The sequence below is a fragment of the Eretmochelys imbricata genome, chromosome 8 (assembly GCF_965152235.1).
Source record: "Eretmochelys imbricata isolate rEreImb1 chromosome 8, rEreImb1.hap1, whole genome shotgun sequence".
Lineage (NCBI taxonomy): Eukaryota > Metazoa > Chordata > Testudines > Cheloniidae > Eretmochelys > Eretmochelys imbricata.
The window spans coordinates 11,170,236-11,183,196 of NC_135579.1; the positions used below are offsets into that span (position 1 = coordinate 11,170,236).

At 41.4% G+C, this 12,961-nt stretch overlaps 1 protein-coding gene across 1 annotated transcript in view; it reads right to left on the reverse strand.

Moving 5' to 3' along the window:
* Positions 1 to 296: 296 nt before the first annotated feature.
* The window catches only part of TGFBI (transforming growth factor beta induced), a 36,889-nt gene continuing 24,224 nt past the window's right edge, over positions 297 to 12,961 (reverse strand). Inside the window, exons 8-17 of the mRNA XM_077823850.1 lie at positions 11,666 to 11,878; positions 10,810 to 10,947; positions 10,349 to 10,494; positions 9,781 to 9,917; positions 8,835 to 8,965; positions 5,259 to 5,383; positions 4,828 to 4,930; positions 3,866 to 3,945; positions 2,663 to 2,687; positions 297 to 1,338 (exon numbers count right to left, since the gene is read on the reverse strand). Coding sequence (XP_077679976.1) covers positions 1,298 to 1,338; positions 2,663 to 2,687; positions 3,866 to 3,945; positions 4,828 to 4,930; positions 5,259 to 5,383; positions 8,835 to 8,965; positions 9,781 to 9,917; positions 10,349 to 10,494; positions 10,810 to 10,947; positions 11,666 to 11,878 — 1,139 coding nt within the window. The 3' untranslated portion in view covers positions 297 to 1,297. The remainder of the gene's footprint in view (positions 1,339 to 2,662; positions 2,688 to 3,865; positions 3,946 to 4,827; positions 4,931 to 5,258; positions 5,384 to 8,834; positions 8,966 to 9,780; positions 9,918 to 10,348; positions 10,495 to 10,809; positions 10,948 to 11,665; positions 11,879 to 12,961) is intronic.

Consider the following 12,961-nt stretch of genomic DNA (forward strand, 5'->3'; position numbering starts at 1 on the left):
ATTACTGCTACAAGCAGCCAGGACTACTCCCATCTTCCAGTCCATTCTGCAGTGCAACCAGCCAAATTATGGCTGCTCAGGATTTGGGGAGAGAACTGCTGTGAGAGAAAACAAAAAGGGGAAGGGTCTCTTGTTCTTTCTCCCCACTCTAATGCAGCCATGGTTTGGCCCACAGTATTTACCAGGCCAAATATAACCTAGGTCCCCAGCAAGTCTGAAGTCAAACTGTACCCTCGAGCAATAAAAATCATTCTGCTGTCATTAGTCATATGTTTTTGATTTTATTGTTTGTTTTTTTAAAAACCAACAGTTATTACAAATGAATCATTTGAAGGCTTCCGAGAGGGAGAAGTCTCATTACAGATATGATGTATTTTCAGTCTTCTTGTGAACCGAGACAGCAAAGTCAAATCCATATGCATAAACAAAACCAAACAAAACTAGAACAGTTCAGACCGCAGGTTTATATCACGCAAATTCCCTAATATCAACAGAAGGCTTTTAAAACAAAAACAAACCTCAAACTCAGACTTCCACGGAAGACTTTCAAAACAAAGACGGGGGGAAGGAGGGGTGAAGAGAAAGAAAAGATGTATTCTTTGGTTTAAAACACAGTATTGCTTGGAAAACACTTAGTGAGTTCAACAAAAGGATAATCTTTACAATAATCACTGTGTAACCAACTGTAAGGTTGGCACCTGTGTGATCTATTTACTTGAAAGGCGATCACGTACAATTATGGCCCGGTCATTAGGTGAATGTTTTTGAAAAGGTGACACAGACTTTGGATGCTTTTTTATTTTTTGCACAAATTGAGACCATATACTTTAGATCTTGATTTTTCAGAGGTGCTTAGAATCCACAACTGCAGTTGAAGTCAGAGCTGAAGATCAGTCTTGATTCAGGAAAGTGTCCCTGTTCAGGCTAGCCCTTAACTAGTGCTGTCCTGAACAGGGACGGACCCAAGTACTTGCTTAAGTGCTTTCCTCAACCAGAACTGTAATCAGCACTTGCTCTGTGGCAGTTGTGGGCCTTACTTTTCAGAAGTGCAAGAGCAAGTACCTAAACTTGAAGCATCCAGAATCAGGGGTTACTTCTGAAAAGCATTCACCTTAACGTACAGCCCCTAAAGGTCAAAAAGAAGCAAAAATGGTTTAAAAATATATGGCTTTTTTCTCCTATCCATTTGAGTGGAAACAAAATAATCTTAAGTGTTATATTTGGTTTTTAAAAACCAATTCTGTCCTTCCCTTAAAATGACAGCAAAAGCTGATTGTTCTGCTGAATGTTCTTCACTTTATTGTTTCATCCTTGCTAATAACCTGGAATATACAGGCGCTGAAAAGGGAAAGGAAGAAGACAGATGTGAAAAATACAATGCACAGAAACATTTAAATTCCATCTTCCCCTGGATTCACACAATATAATAAATCTCACTTGGACAGAAATCAGTAGCCAGCCATATACATTTGCTATTGCTTTTGCTCTGTGCTCATACGGTTCTAGTCAAGTCAGTAGAAGGATTCCCACTGATTTTAATAGGCTCTTGGTTATGCTCACAGTGCATGTTTTGGGCTTGTTCCTGAGAGGCAGTGAGCACTTACAACTTCCACTGATTGCACAGGGAGTTGCAGGTGTTCAAAGCCTCTCAAGGATCTGGTCCTTTAAGTCCAATAAAAGGAGGTAACCGCGCTATTTCTGATCTGCATTTCCCATTTATTGGAACATCAGTAATACTAAGCTTGCAGTTGCATGGTGGCACCTTGGTCTCTTCTGTGGCACACAAACAGTTTAGTCTCCAGAGGCCTGGAATGCCTTAGTCTAACCCAAGTTATTAGGCTCAATATAATGGCAACTGGGTGAAATTTAAATGGCCTGTGATATACAGAAGTCAGATAAGATGATCTAGTGGTTCCATCTAACCTTAAACTCTATGAAATAAAACTTCGATAGCGGATGGTCTGGCCTTGTAACACCTACAGTAGGTGACTACACACCAGCATCACGGTGGGTAGGAAAATATTAAGGATCCCTTTAGAGCAGGGATCAGCAACCTTTGTCACGCGGCCCATTAGGGAAAGCAGCTGGCAGGCCAAGTCGGTTTGTTTACCTGCCATGTCCGCAGGTTCAGCTGATCGCAGTTCCCACCAGCTGTAGTTCACCGTTCCAGGCCAATGGGGGCCGTGGGAAGAGGTGGCCTGGCCCGCGCTGCTTCCTGCAGCTCCCATTGGCCTGGAGCAGCGAACCGCGGCCAGTGGGAGCTGCGATCAGCCATACCTGTGGATGCTGCAGGTAAACAAACCGTCCCGGCATGCCAGCGGCTTTCCCTGACAGGCCGCATGCCAAAGGTTGCCGATACCTGCTTTAGAGGATGATAGTGCAACTCTTATTGCAGGTTCCACATGGATTTTTTTTTTTCAGCACTTATGAAATAGGTCAAAGGCAGCCTAAAAGTGCATGTTTATTGGGGGAGGGATTGATTTAAAGTGATAAGTGGAAGTTGGTGACACGTAGAGTTCCATGAGCACAATAGCAAACGAAGACCTATTTGAATTTGACTCCTAAAAGGGAAAGTTATTCCATTGGTTTAAAAAAACAGAGGGCTAGTAAAATTGGAAATATCCCAGAGAATACAAGAGAGAAAGGAAGATGTGTTATTTACCTAGCCGAGCACTCCTCTGGGAAACCTGTAAGAAAAGAATATTTAAAAAGAAAATAAATTCTGACTCTTATCTATATTGGATAGCAACTAATCAATCAATATTTAATCAATCAATATTTTCCAAGTATACTGAACAGAGCTGGTCAAAATGTTTGAAACTATCAGCAAAAAGGATTTGTTGAAAAATAAAAGCCATGTTTTAAATTGGCTTGAATATCAAAGCCTCAGCAGCAATAGCTTGAGCAGAATACAACTGCATCCTGCGTTCAGTGATGTGAGCTGCAGGAGGCATGTTACACTAGCTCTTCAAAGACAAATGCGGACTTCCTAGCTTTGTTTGGGTACAAGGGAAGGTACTGACTATGATGGCTAAGGTAGCAATCCTGAACAGGCTTCTGCAAGTACTTAAACTTTATACACTGAGACTTCAATGGATGATTGTTCACAATTGTTAAGCACCTGCCTTTTTAGGATCAAGCTCTAAAGTCCTACATGATTGGGGTCCTGGTTACCTGAGAGACCTCTCCCACTGTCTACCACCAGGGCCATAGAGATCAGCTGGGGAGTTAGAGATTTTTAGAGTGTGCCATTAAGTGGCTGGTGGAAAGGCATTCTCAGCAGAAGGTCCCACAATTATGGAATTCCTTGCCCCAGTGCGCTAAAAAAACCCTCAATCTGTAAGTGGCAAGGATCAGTGTCAGGTCCATCTCCTCTCCAAGGCATTTTCCTGAGGGGAGGTCTGAGGTAGTTATGGGGTATGATACATAGTTTAATGTTGGATAAGAATCTTCCATTGGCCAACAAGTTAAACATGTTTCTTTCTGGTTATTACTTCTACAGCTACAATTCTCTAGGAGTGCCTGGCACATTACAAACAAATGCAGAGGGGAAGCTCCCTGCAGTAGAGAACTTACTGGATCTGAACGAAGGAGCAGGGGAAGTGGTGTAATAATTACATTTGAATACAACATATGCTATTGAGGTTTGGCACGTGTCTTACAGCACCAGGATTTTATCTGCAATATGTTATAATTTTTTTTTTTTTAATTGTAAGCAAGAAAGAGAAGACTGCTCAGGGTCCAGAGTGTTATGTGATTAGTATTTTCTTAAATCAAAAACTGAATAAATATAATGATCCTTAAAAATTGTTAATAGGTTTGTAATTTCAAGAGTGTCCCAATACATGGGCTAAATGTTGTTTACCTTGGATAATGCAGATGCCTGTTTGAAGATTTCTAGCGCAGGATCTGCGGGCTCATCTCCTCTTTCTTGAGGCCTAAAAGCTGTGGGTGTAATTAAATCATCATTAATATAGAGACTAAGAATATTTCCTGCTTCCCTCTACTAGTGTTCTGTATATCTAGGCATGAAATCACAATCACACATCAATACAACAGCACCCACTGAATTATAATACTTACTAGGTCATCCCCCGTCTTCAGATAGCCAAGCAAGCAATGGTCCCGCAGCTTGTTCTGAGTAACTTGGGTTGATTTGAACTATTCCTGTGACAGCCCATTCTCTACTGTACTTTAATTGATGCGTACATAACAATAGACAGATAGTCCCACTTTACAAGTTGTTCACTGTAGCCGATAGCTGTATAGTCACTACACTACCATTAGCTCCTTCAGAGCAGGAGCACAATATACAAAGGCCCTGATTCATCCCTGGTCAGGACCGCTCGAGACGTTAAAGAGAAGCATACGCTTAAATTCCACTGACTTCAGCAGGACTGCCTACATGTTTAAAGCTAGGCACATGCTTATGTAGCTTTCTGAACTAGGACCAAACTTAATAGAACCCAGATGAACAGATTTCAACTGTGACACCATATGTGGTTAAAATATATTAAAAACCACTGGATATGGATATTTTATAGTGTAACTGCATTGTGTAAAATGAACAGACTATATGACTGATGGTATATTGCACAGATGCTCACAAAGTATCAAAAATTGTACCTATTCTGCTAGCAGAACTTAAAGAACTAGTATATTTGCTATAGTAAATACAGCTATACAAATTTTGCTTCCTAATAAACCTGCACAGAATACCCCTTCTCTTAGCTTCTGCAGAGAAAATGTATTTCCTTTTATAAACTGTGCAAAACATCAGTGAAATTCCTAGCCAGCAGCTTTATATATTTAGAAATGTTGACCTACCTGGAGGTTGTAAGACAGCATTCACAGCATAAATCACACCATTAGTGGCCATGATATCAGTTTCGGCAACAGGTTCCTTGTTGACATTTACTACATTGTTTTTCTGGAAGGGGGGAAAAAGTGAAACCACCATTTAATGGATGGGACAACCCCCCCCAAACCTCTACAATAAAGTTAGCCTGTATTCTCCCTAGAAGGCTTTTCCTGAGATCTCAAAACAGAGGTTATTATTTCAAGACCATCTGCTTCCTGAGGTTACACATCTCTCTGCTAGGAACCAGTGATGCCATTTAGTGAGAGCATATGTCCATTTGGAAGCTGTTTTGACATCGTGCAAGTGAGCATAACCATATTGTTGAAAAAAAAAAAAAACAGAAAACAAAAAACCCACAAGGAAATCCCGAAAAAAACCCACACACACACAAACTTACAGCGGTAACTTCAATTTTATCACCCTGCAGAGACTTCAATCTCACAAGAGCTCCAACTGCTCCACTGACCAAGATTTCATCCCCAATATGGTACTTCAAAATGGTAGCAAGTTCTTTAGCATTACCTGCCAGACGAAACATTTACAGAACAATGTTACAGCTTTTTCCGTATACACGGTCATAGTTTTAAGAGGTAAATGCCATATGCATATACAGGTGGGTGAGATAATATTTTCTCATCTTTTATTAAAAGACATCTCACCACCTGGTGTCTCTAATATCCCAGGGCCAGCATGGCTACACCACCACTGCATGTGCATATAAAGTCACTTCACCCTCTACTGAAATCCAATCACCTCCGACATCAAATGGAAAATATCATTGATTGTTCAAAGTACAGAGGCAATCTGGGGAGGTAAAATGTAAATATCCTAGCTGGAACTGGTTAGAACTTCAGGGTTAACACTCAGCTGTACAGAAAGGCCCCTGGGATCTTTAACCACAAGCAGGCCTAGAGCTGTGCAAACAACGGATTTTTTCTGTCTGGTGACCAAAGCTGGAGATGGAGCTGGGGGGGGGGGGAGGGGGGGGAATAAAAATTAAAAAAAAGAAGTGTGTTTCGGATTGAGCCAATACAAAAAATTCAAAGCAATTTAAACAAATTTTTTTTAAATGAAAAGAGATTAATTCCAGATCAAAACGTTTTACTTGATTCAAAACCAAATGTGTAATTTTGAGTTTTTCTAAAACTTTTTAAAATAAAATTGAAGCAAAATTCTAAACAAAGTTTTTTGCTTTCGGTTGAAAAATTGAGGTTTTATTTTTTAAAAAGGTGAAAAAAACATTTCAACCTAAACAATTTGGTGAATGGACACAAATTCGCAAAACTTTTCAGTCGACCCAAAACTGCAACTTTTGGGAAAGGGTTAAAAAAAAAAAAAAAAGAGTTTTAGCTGGAAAACATCAACCAACTTCAGTCAAGACCAGTTTATGGTCCAAAAAATAGGTCAGTAGTGCAGTGCCCTCAAACCCCATGCAGAGGTGTTGGGTCAATGGTCACTCGTTGATATTTCCTACTGCTTCCAGTACAGATCAGTCCCGCCCGTGCTTAATTTATGAAATCTAACACGATGACAACCCGGAGCCACTCCCAGTCACTTAGAAGATGAGGGGCATACTGAAAAACTCTCCAAAATTAAGGTGTTTCTTTATATTATTTGCTTTATTTCCTGGTATTGACTGGGTTTAAAAAAAAAGGAGGAACTCAGAGAATCTTGTCTGCTAGTTCACATATCAGAGTTGCTGATACTAATGTTACTTTAAAATAGATACAAAGCTTGCTCGTAATGAGCTAAATTGTAGCACTGGAGAGTCACTATTTTCACGGAACCAGAGTTTACAGACCTTGGTATCACAGACTCTGATCCAAACCCCACTGACATCAAACAGGAATCTCTCTATTGAATTCACTAGGCTTTGGATCAGGCCCTCGAAGAACTAAGTTGGTGTATTCCTCGCAGTCTGTTTCCTGGTTAGCCAGAGGGTGGAGCAATAGTGGACATCAATCTCTCTCATTTTCTCCTTAGAGATGCAATGCCAACAACTAAACTCTAGGTCAGGCAGAACATGTGATGCTAAGGGCCAGATTTATCAAGGTATTCAGGCACCTAACTTCCACTGATTTTAATGAGAGTTAGGCACCTAAATCCATTTAAAAATCTGGGCCTTGGTCCAAAATGAAAGCAGCCCATCTAGCAAGATGTATATTTTATTTCAGCAGCTTCATCTCAATAAGCAGCAAATCTTTTCCTCTGTGGTCCATGTAAGTCAGTTCACACTCATATCCTCACCAGCACGATTCACTTCACCTTCAGAACCATAAGCTAAATATTTGCTTTGAAAGACCAAGAACATTTCAAGCACTCATGTCTGGGATATTTCACCCGTAGAGCTGGTTACAGTAGTTGCAAAAACAGATGTGAAATATTTATACATAAACATTAGAATGACTGCACAGGCTGACGTAATAGATTACTGCTCCATGCACTTAAAAGGATAGCCAGCTACCATACACAGATGCTTTACAGATTATGCCGTCAGTGTTTGGTTGGGTTTTAAATGAATAATTAGCATTCTTTCCAAACCACAGCCATTTTTTAACTCAAAAAGGGACAACATTCTGTTGCTTACACAGAAGATGGCTGTAAAAGTTCCCATACTTTTTCCATGTCATGTCTGCAAGCCTGTGCTTTACAGCTGTGGTTCTCAACCAGGGGTCCGGGCCCTCTGCGGGGAGGAGGGGCACAAGCAGGCTTCAGGGAGCCCACCAAGCAGGGCCAGTGTTAGACTCACTGGGGCCCGGAGTGGAAAGCCAAAGCCCCACCGCAAAGGTCTGAAGCCTGAGGTCCTAAGCCCTGTCACCTGGGCTTGAAGTTGAAGCCTGAGCCTCTGGGATAGCTCAATGGTTTGAGCATTGGCCTGCTAAACCCAGGATTGTGAGTTCAATCCTTGAGGGGGCCATTTAGGGATCTGGGGCAAAAATCAGGGATTGGTCCTGCTTTGAGCAGGAGGTTGGACTAGATGACCTCCTGAGGTCCCTTCCAACTCTGAGATTCTATGATTCTATGAATGTAGCTTCATGGGGGCACCCTGTTGCTTGGGGCCCCAGGCAATTGCCCTGTTTGCTACCCCCTAATGCTGTCCCTGCTTTTATATGCAGAAAAAAACAGTTGTGGCACTCGTGGGCCATGGAGTTTTTAGAATATGTTGAGGGAGGCCTCAGAAAGAAAGAGGTTGAGAACCCCTGCTTTACAGGGCATCAGTCTCCTCACGGTCTTTATCTTTTCCTAGTCCAAAATATCGGTCTCTTATCGCCAGATTTGTTTTCTTCTTTCCCTGCTATTTTATATATAAATATAAAAACAAAAAACAAAAAAACCACCACTCAGTTTGGGGTAGGACTCTGCCTGATAAATGCTTGGATAGGAATCATTTTCCATCTGCAATATTAAACACTTCTTTCCACACCCATGCAAAACCTGGTTGTTAAAGCGTCATGAGAAGAGGGCGTAATGATCCTTCTGCCATATACGTTTACTGTGCAGCACACAGGCATGCAGACTTCAGGCAGGCTCATAGTTCTTGCACAGCTGGCATGTGAGGACCAGAGACCTCAAGTGCCAACAGCATTGCTAGAAACACCATGGACAGGGGAAGCAATTGTGATTCCATGGTTCCAACCAGTCTACACTGGCCAGAAGAGCTAAGCCCAGGCAGGGGAGTGTTCCCTGCATGCTCTGAACAATCTTAACAGATGCCATTGTATCCCAAATGTTCCCAGAGGCCTTGTATCTGCCTCACTAGAAAATTTAAGGCCACTTTTTGATGCCTGCTGGACAGATCACAAGCTTTCTGTTGGTGCACGGCATATGAGTTGGTTATGTAGGACAAGAGCTTTCAATGGATAGGGAGACACACAAATTTTAAGGATCAAAAAATGTGATATTGAAGGCATATTTATCCTGGTCAGCCCTTCAACATTACACAACATTAAAAATCATATCTATGGATATTTACCCATAAGTTTGTTCAGTTCCCCTTGTGGCATAGCTTGGAAAGCTTCGTTTGTTGGAGCAAACACCGTGAAGGTACCTGGCCTATTTAATGTCTCCATTAGACCTGCAGATTGGATGGCAGCCACCAACGTACTGCAAGACACACACAAAACACAGTTGTAGGCAGTGCTTAATTTGTAATGAAAGAGGTGCCAGGGCTTAAGCAATTTTTTTACATTCATAACTGATGCAGCAAGCCCAGAGGTGCCAGGGCTAGAAGCTGCCAAGCACAGAGGTGTCGGGGCTCAGCCTGAGCAAGCCATGGCACAACACACTGGTTGTAGGCTTCGCTAGTTTAAACCTACATTTATCGTTATTCTAATGGCAGATACATTCAGCTAAAGAGTAACTGTTGTAGGTTATTTTCAAGAAGAATTATAATGTTAAAGATACAAAATACAATAGGTTCTGGCAAATAATGTAATTGAAAACTTAAGGCCTAATCCAAAGTCCACTGAAGTCAATGGCAGTCTTTCCCTGGGGCTTTGAATCACATTCTTACTGTATTAACCTACAGATGATTCTTCTTTTAGATCCCAATCCAGCTCCCACTGAGTTGGTCTAGGGCCCTTTGATAATTTGAAACAAGGAACAAATTGGGGGACACAACAGAAATATTCTGGACTCACTTGGTACTTAAAATAATTTTAAACCCCATTTTTATTTTAAAAGTTTTGCTGCTTATAATTTAGCAAGACATGCATTTAGATGCTTTTTCATTAACAAATTATATAGTAATGACTTCAATCCATAGCTAATTGGAATTGCTTTGACAGCTCTGCCGCTACTGCAAGACTAACAGCAAGAACAAAATGCCACCTAGTCTATTCTATATGGGTTCTGATATTGTGCTCATCACACTATCGGAGCACTTTCCATAAGGTGCATTAAGCAATGTGACTACACACGTGAAACGTTGGTCTGCCTTTAGAACATCCATGACTGTTCCTACTGGTGGAGTCAGCATTTTATCCACTGTAAACAAGGTGCCAAACCTTCCTCTCCTGTCATGGGCAGCAATACAGACGTTTTCAATGCAGAGGTTCTGCAAGTATAAACACAGACAAAATAAATTAAAATACATTTCAAGGGATAGAATATTTTAATTGTTACATTGTTTGTTTGTATTTTTCACTTTGATACTACATTCCAGTTAACTTTTTTATATTATATAAATTAGCCCTTAGCTGGCTTGCATATGTATAATGGAGGGCACCATTTGGCCTCCAGAATCTTTGCTACAGATGGTGGATGAGAAAGAATACAGCCTGACTCTCAGATCCCAAACTGAGTTTGCAGATCTGCCTTGAGATCCTGGCCCCGTTGAATTCAATGGAAGAAATCCCATTGACTTCACTGGGACCAGAATTTCACCCCTGATGTGTTATCAGTGAGACGCTAATAACAGAGCAACAGCCCTTCTAGAGCAATAATACTGTATCAGACTAAGAAAGAGAGAGTTAGACAGACACTCACATTGCGGTATACAAAAACTCTCAGTTCTTTGCCACCCAGAGTTTCTAGCTTCTGTCCATGGTAAAGATATTTAGAAGAAAGCTGTTCTTTAAGAATGTGATCTAGAAGCAAACTCTTCGTGTTCTGGTTCATAGGAGGAGTCCCATCTGCAGCAAAAAGCATTTCAACACATAGGGACTCATTTTAACACAATCATTAAGACTCTACAAGGATCTAAACAATAAATATGGTATCTGGATCGCCCTTCAGTTTCAAAGCCACTCTAGCAAAACCAGCTTAAGTGAGAGAGAGGGGACATGTGTGTGTCCACACACAAACACACACACACACACACACACCCCCCCTCAATGAAGAAAGCAATCATTAACAATAGTAAAAATCTGGCATATAACTCTGGTTCCTCCCGGAAGCGGGTCTGTGATAAGAACCAATGGAACGTATACAAGATTTCCAAAGTTTACCTTTGAACACAATGTTTACTGGGGCAAGAAGCGTCACACGCTCATTTCCAGTGAGATGAGAGCTGAGATCAGCTTGTCTAAAAAGGTCAATAGACGTTGAAACATCAGATTCTTTTCCTAACTCAAACAAAGTTTTAGCTAAAGAAAAAAAAAAAAGGAACAGAAATCACTTGTTAAAACTATATTAAATGCTTCAACAAATTTGTTTCAGCATGGACTACCATCTATTTGTAATTAGAAGTACATACTAATGAGCAATGCATATTGCTGGAAAGCAAATGGATGCAAAAAAAGGATCAAGAGCGAGCACTACTTATTTCCAAAGCAGTCATACTGGGATTTTCAAAACAGACACTGAATTTCAAAGGGAGTCGGATGTCCCAACTCTCTTAGGCGTCTTTGAAAGTCCCAGCCTTGATTTTTTTGACTGAATATAATACCTATCTTCTCTTTTGCCATCTGTTGAGTTATTTCCAATGAGTCCTTCATTAAAGAAGCTTAGAACTTTAAATTAGACACCCTGTTAAACTGTAATGATACAAAATTCTACTGAAAAAAGATTTCCAAAGCAGGGTTGGAGAGGAGGAACATAAGGACATCACCCATGTAAAGGTGCATGTCAACCTCCCTAAAGGATCATGAAAAACCCTGTATTTACGCATGCAGGTCAGGTAATTGGGAACTTAATGACATACATAGTTACCGAATTTGCATGTGCAAATACCGGCTTAGGTGGGCAGACATATTAGCGTGTGCACAGGCATGCTTGTTACATTGCCACGTGAAAATTCTCCCACTATATGTACTGCTCCAAACAAAAACAAAAGAAATCCAGTACACAGATCAATGGTTTTACCTGAGTCTGGAATCAGCAGCTCATTAACAAAATGTACTACACCATTAACAGCTAGGACATCCTTTTCAGCAATGATAGCCCTTCCATTCAGGGTGAGTTCATCACCAGTACAGCCTACTTCCAACATGGTACCTTCCAGAGTCTCCATTGACAAGCCAGCAATAATGGCCTCAGCACACATGGCTGATTTCAATATGTGATGGTTTAACAGGTCTAGAAGAGAGAAAATGCACATGGTAAATAGAAGTGTGGAAAGCCAGCCTGGAAATTATTTGTAGTGCCTAGGAGCCCTAGTCAAGGACCACAACCCCACCGTGCTAGGCACCGTACAAAGACCAGTCCCAAAAGAGCTTACAATGATTGATAAGATTTTACAGCCTATGGACTAAGACCCCTGCAAGTGACAAAACCTGCACAAAAGGAGTAAGTCACTGTACTCGAGTTTTTATACAGGATACCATCTAGCTTTTGCTATGTTAGCGAAGATTTAGAATTGAAGGCTCCATTCTTGTCCAAGATATGGGTCTAAACACTATCCAGAGAGTTACATCAATGGAAACCTGAGGGAGCTATATTGACTTCAGTGAGTTGCTCCAGATTTACTGTGCTATAGTTGAGGGTAGGATTTGGCCCGAGATATTTAACTGCTCTAGTAAAAATTAATAATCTTCTGCTGGTGATAGATAAAGGCCAGATACCAGCCTCAACTAACTCCCCTTTGAGCTACTCCATTAACCCAAAGGGATGCAGCTAGGGATCCCCCCCGCAAGTAGGCTCAGTGTTACTTCCTCTCAATCTCAGAACTTGGGGTGGGATGGCATGAATCCCAGGCTGCATAACAGCTCCTAGAGGGCCCACGAGCAGCTCAGAGACTGTTGTAACTTATACCTGGGACTGAAGCAGCCACTGGCTGGAGGGAGTGCAAAGGTGGATCTTAGCCCACTCCCCAGGTCCTACACTAAGCAGGGCTTGGCTAGATACAAGGATCCGTGTCCAGATGGCCATTCCAATGGACTGGTAGCTGTGGATCTGATCACATGAGCAAGGTAGCGTGGCCCATAATTTTATGTTCTAAAAATCATTAAGCTGCCTGGATGTTTATAGCAGGAGAAACCCGATTTTCTCTCTACACAGCAGCCCAACGAGTGCATTCATTTTGATCCGAAGATAGTAATTCTTTTATGGCCCAAGTCCTGCCCCATCCCTGTCTGGGTGCAAAGGCTGTCCTACACAGCGGAAGAGCTGCAGTTCCACTACATGGTGTGGGCATAGATGGATGGCTCTTTGTGCGGGGCA